General features: G+C 42.4%; 1 protein-coding gene across 1 annotated transcript; it reads left to right on the forward strand.

Moving 5' to 3' along the window:
- The first annotated feature begins 3,071 nt into the window (after positions 1 to 3,071).
- On the forward strand, positions 3,072 to 5,967 carry LOC110035839 (lysine-specific histone demethylase 1 homolog 1-like). The gene is given in 2 exon segments (XM_020740148.1): positions 3,072 to 3,642; positions 3,645 to 5,967. Coding segments are annotated over 2 exon segments (2,352 nt in total). The 5' UTR covers positions 3,072 to 3,098; the 3' UTR covers positions 5,453 to 5,967.
- The last annotated feature ends 184 nt before the right edge of the window (positions 5,968 to 6,151 follow it).

Here is a 6,151-nt window from a genome sequence, read left to right on the forward strand (position 1 = left end):
TTGCATTTAGTTATAGTTACTATCTTTACATTTAACACTTGCATTTAGGAGTAGTTGCTAGATAAAACATCATTTTAATCGACATTCCAAACTAAGGACTAATTGTAGTAGACTAGAATTTGACTAAGGACCTCTTACCTCGCTTCCCTGCGGGATCGATAAACGGGACTCCACTAGAGCACTGTATTACTTGAGCGATACGTATACTTGCGTTTCAAATTGTGACTTTACAAAATCATTATAAATATATAAATTTAGGTCATAAATTTAAGCATATATAAAGTCGCTGTCAAGTTTTTTGCGTCATTGCCGGGGGTTTAAATCTTCTAGTAGTGGTGTCAAATTCTTATATTTTTAAGCATATATAAAGTCGCTTGTCATATTTCACTCGATATTTCGGTTCCAACTTCATAAAAAATTATCTGATGGTTGGATCATGTAACACCTTCACGTATTGAATGTAGTCATCATCGTCTGCCTTAACATCAGAATATGTATTGAGGACCTGAAGACACTTATTAATTGAGCTGTCCTGCGATGAAGAAGACCGAGTTTTACATGTTTCAACAAGTGCATCAATAATGCCTTTAATGAAAGCAACCCCTTTGTTCTTCTTTTCTACTCTGGGACGCTTGGGCACACTCGTGGATTGAACATCTGTGTGAACATGGCTAGGACGGTCTCCTGAATCACCTATCTGCACGGTATCCATCTCTTGGGTTAAGCTGCCAAACCCTATATCATTTGGGGTGAACGCATGAGTTCCTGTAGCGACAACCCCAGTGAACATTCCATCTAGTTTTTCCTCCATTACTGGATCAATGCCAACGAATTTAAATTTTGTTGCTCACGGCACTGCCTGATATAGATAACAAATGTGCATTAATAAAATAGTGTTAACTCAATGCGGAGTTAGATTAAACATAAAATAAAAAGAGTTATTTATGCATCTGTAGTTTCTAACCCCACCATTCTCTGGTGCATCTATTGTGCGCTTAACTGGATCCCAGTCCATTCCCGTTGATCCCATTTTCAGTTCTTTTCATAGTTTCCAATTCTTCTTTAACTGGTCTCATTTGTTCTTCATTTTCATGCGATCGTAATCTCTTCCAGTCATTTCTTTGAATTTAAACAAGATATTTCGCCACCCTTCTTTGTTAAAAAATGTAGTGGGTCTATTTCCCACCTCAACCTCCCTCACACATAAATCACAAAATATGATAGTTACTTCTTTATCCCACATGACTGATGTTTCAGCCTCTTTAGCTTTACTCATTGAGTTCTGTCAGATTAATGAATAAGCACAAAATGTTTCTTTTCATGGCCAAAAAATCACAAAACAAAAGAACAATTTCTATATCAACTCTCTAAAAATTTCAAAATAAAGATTTAGACAACAAAAGATTATAGAAGAGAAGAAAAAGACTTAAAGGACTCATTCCTAGAATAAAAAAAAAGATGCATCTTTGAAATAACTAAAGAAAAACAAAAATTCATTTCATCAAGAGGACAACAAAACTTCAATACTCTCCAACGATCAACCAAATATTGATCCAATATGTTATAAACAGTTAGATATGTATTAGATATGTATCACAATGTTTAGCCATGTCGGGTGAAAATAAAGTGGAGGTACCGAAAGGAATTATAGCTATATATGTTTTGGTAATTAAAAGTTACTTTGATATTAGATTTTCAATCACATTTTTTTCTTAATTAGAGAAAACTCAGATTCAAATATCAGTTCTTATGATGTTTCTTTCTTTCACTAAGCAACATGAATGAGAATGTTAGAAAGATTTTTGTTAACACTTGAAAGAATTAATTGAAAAATTATTATATCAGATATGGCGAGAGTAGCATCTACTAAGATTATATATATTTAGCTGGTTGTAGTGCTTACAACTAGGGGTAGAGATGCATAAACAAGTGGAGTAGATAAAAATTACTTAGAATGATTAGGAAGGACACCAGGACAAACTCAATTATTGAATTAAACAAAATGGCTTATTTTGCATTTATATTAATTTTAAGGGCATTTACATAAACACCATCCATTTCCTATATATTTACATATCTCACACCTAAACAATACTGTTTACATTTATACCACCCAAATCTTTCATATCAAATAAAAAAAACCACCTTAAAAAGTGAGTACACATTCTCATGCACAGGTAAAGTAGCCAAACATCTTAAAAAAAATCTCACTGATATGATATGCCTTAAAAACATACATCTATCTATGCAAATGGAAACAAAAAATTAGTTTTTTTTTTTTTTTTATGAATGTAAACAGATTCCAAATACAAATTCAAAGCAATCAGGATCGAATATTCACCTTCGAAGAACAACGGTTTGCAATCAAAGCGAGACCGGGATTCTAAACTAGCGTCCGGCTTCGAACGGATCCGCAAGACCGCAAGACCGGGATACATAATAGCAAGAGGAGAAGCTTAGATACAGAATAGCGTCCGGATCCGCAAGACCTTTCCCTTCTGTGTCCAGCAACGACTTCGAAAGGAGAGATCCGGCTTCGAACGGAGAAGCCGGGATACAAAATGGTGCCGGGAGCGAGGACGCAACGACTTCGAACGGAGAAGATCCGGCTTCAAACGGAGAAGTCGGGATACAGAATGGTGACGGGAGCGAGAGGCGAAGATCCGGCTTCGAACGGAGGTTACGGGAGCGAGAGAGGCGAAGCGCTAGGGTCACGGAAGAGGCGAAGGAAAAAAGGCAAGGTCATGGGAGAGGCAGGAATTAGAAAAAGCGGATCGCAGGGGTCAGCTCGCGGTCTTCATCGAGGGGTAATGCGTCTTTTAGAAATTCAAAAACGCTTTTTTAAATAATCCCTCAATAAGTGGGAACCAAACAGTGAGGAGGCGTTTTTAAAATACCGCCCACACTTATAAAGTGCCCCAAAAGTCTAAAATTATATGACAATGAATCCCAATTTAATTTTTTAAGAGCTCTAGCATACATTATTGTCAAATCCTGCCTAAAAGAACAGCCTATTATATTTATTAACGGATTAAACCTAAATCACCGAAAAAACCTTTTCTTCCGGGCGCCGTCTGCGGCCCCGCCGGCGCACCTCCATGGAAAATGACTCTGCTCCTCCCCTCAACGGCGACACTTCACAGCCTGTCAGTCTCCCTAAAGCCACCGGTGAACCTCCGTCATCGCCATCGCTGAAGCGCCGTCGCCGCAAGAAGCTGTTCCCAGGGATGGTTCCTTCCCACGCCGTTCGGCAACTTTCTTCCCGTTCAAACGGCGGCGTTGTTTGCAACGAGAAGGCCATGGACGAGCTTTTCCAAGAGCAGATCGACGAAGACGATCTTCCGTCTGCTTCCTCCTCCTACCGTTCCCGACGCTTTCCCCCGACCTCGTCCTCACGCCTCGCCCGAGACCTCGACGTCGAGGCTCAAATAGCGATCTCCGTCGGCTTTCCAGTCGATTCTCTAATCGAGGAGGAGATTGAGTCCAACGTCATCCCTATCATTGGAGGCGCCTCCCAGGCGAACTATATCATCGTCCGAAACCACATCGTAGCTCGCTGGAGAACGAATCCCTCCGTCTGGCTCACCGAAGAAGCCGCCGCAGCCGCAATCCGCTCAGATCACTACCAACTCGAAACTGCTGTTCCCTCCGCCAGTACGCTTACATCAATTTCGGTATTGTCCGCAATCCTCCTCCTTCGCCTTCTAACCCTTCGTTTCCCTCCGTCATTATCATTGGTGCTGGTTTCGCCGGGCTCGGTGCCGCCCGCCACCTAATTTCGCTAGGTTTCAAGGTCATCGTTCTCGAAGGCCGTCTCCGCCCCGGGGGTCGTGTTCTTACCAGAAAGATGCAGGGCGCTGGCGTCGTCGCCGCTGCTGACCTTGGAGGTAGTGTTCTCACTGGAATCAACGGAAATCCCCTCGGAGTCCTCGCGCGCCAGCTAGGCCTCCCACTTCACAAGGTCCGCGATAAGTGCCCGCTTTATCTCCCAGACGGTCGGCCTGTTGATCGCGCGGTCGATTCGAGAATCGAGGTTGCATTCAATCAACTGCTTGAGAAGGTTTGTAAGCTCCGGCAGGCTATCATGGACGAGTTAAAGTCCGTTGATATCTCTCTCGGTGAAGCTCTCGAGGCCTTCCGTCGGGTGTACGGCGTCGCTGAGCCTGCGGAGGAGCGGATGCTTCTGGATTGGCATCTTGCCAACCTTGAGTACGCCAATGCTGCGCATCTCTCCGACCTTTCTTTGGCCTACTGGGACCAGGATGACCCTTATGAGATGGGCGGTGATCACTGCTTCATTCCTGGTGGCAATGGCCATTTTATACGATCTCTTGCAGAGGGAATTCCAATATTCTACGGAAAAACGGTGAACAGAATACAGTATGGAAGTGATGGAGTCATGGTTTATGCTGATGAGCAGACCTTTCGTGGTGATATGGCCCTTTGCACTGTATCACTTGGTGTTCTTAAAAAGAATGTTATTGAGTTTGTGCCCCCTCTGCCACCACAGAAACAGGAAGCAATTGATAGATTGGGATTTGGGCTACTGAACAAGGTGGCAATGTTGTTTCCCTATGATTTTTGGGGTGGCTCTGTTGATACCTTCGGGCATTTGACAGGAGATTCCAGTCAAAGAGGAGAATTTTTTCTCTTTTATAGCTATTCTTCTGTCTCTGGCGGACCTTTGCTGGTTGCCCTTGTTGCAGGAGAATCAGCCATTACTTTTGAGAAGGCCCCTCCCACGGAACCTGTTGAAAGAGCCCTCGGTATTCTTCGTGGTATATTTGCTCCCAAGGGAATCCAGGTTCCTGATCCATTACAGGTAGTTTGCACACGTTGGGGAGCAGATAAGTTCACGTATGGATCTTACTCTTATGTGGCTGTTGGGTCCTCTGGCGATGATTATGATATTTTGGCAGAAAGCATTGGTAATGGAAGGGTGTTTTTTGCTGGAGAGGCAACAAACAGGAGATATCCTGCTACCATGCATGGTGCTCTCCTCAGTGGTTTCAGAGAGGCAGCTAACATATCTAGGGCAGCTGAGAGGTCTAGGGTGCAGATGGTGGATAAAACTGATGTGGAGGAGGTCTTGGATTTGGATAATTTGTTTAAGTCTCCTGACCTATCGTTTGGCAATTTTTCAGCTGTCCATGATCCAACTCCTGGGAATCTCGATTCGTTGTCATTGGTACGGGTGGGAATTGGCGACAGAAAGCTGGGATTAGGTCCTCTTTTTCTTTATGGCTTGATTTCAAAAAAGCATGTTTTAGAGCTTGCTGGAATAGATGGAGATGAGAAGAGATTGAGTCTTATGTCCCGTAGCTTTGGCACAAAATTGGTTGGTAGAAAGGGATTGGGCAGTCATGGAGAAGATCTTATATTGAGGATAAAGGCTGCTAGAGGTTTTAAGAACACTATGACAGGAATAATGAATGGATTACATCACTCTTAACACATTTAGATTGATTTTCTGTTCAAATGGCTATGCTAAACTCAGTGCTGAGACAGATTGATTGGTGAATTGATTTGTTTCAGAATGCTGTCACTTCGAAAGAATTGGCTTGATTGGTTTCAGCAGACCTGGCTGGCAATGCACATTTATTTGTGTGATAAATTTGGTTTATCACAATTCATTTCTTCAAGAGGTCCGTGGGATAATAAATTCTACCCATTTTTTCGGTCTGTTGAATTCAATCAAAAGGATGAATCAGCTACTGCCATCAATTGTTCCTGCAAACGTAGAAAAATTTGACTGACCCTAGAGTTCTTTTCTCTAATAATAGTGTCCAAATGAGTTGCCTTGTATATTAATAGTTTAAGAGATGACCTACCTTTTATGGCTTAGAAGTTACCCTGGAAGAGCTAATGCGCTGTTTATATTTGAAGTACATGTAGGTCTAATTTTTATTGTAATGAGAACAATTTTTGTATGAATTAGTTTGGAGAAGATCACTTATTTTGTTTGAATATTCTCAGGCTCTGTTTGGGAGCACTTTTTAGGTGCGGCGCGGGCATTCACCGTAACTTCTCGCGAAAGTTATGCGTTTGGTTCGCGACTTTGGGCATTTAGGCGGCGGCAGCGGAGCGAAAGCGGGCCGCGGCATTTCTATCGCGTCTCCCGCTTTCGACCTAAATTTTTATCCTTTTCCCT

This window comes from Phalaenopsis equestris, unplaced genomic scaffold (assembly GCF_001263595.1).
Source record: "Phalaenopsis equestris unplaced genomic scaffold, ASM126359v1 Scaffold200218, whole genome shotgun sequence".
In the NCBI taxonomy this organism is placed as follows: domain Eukaryota; kingdom Viridiplantae; phylum Streptophyta; class Magnoliopsida; order Asparagales; family Orchidaceae; genus Phalaenopsis; species Phalaenopsis equestris.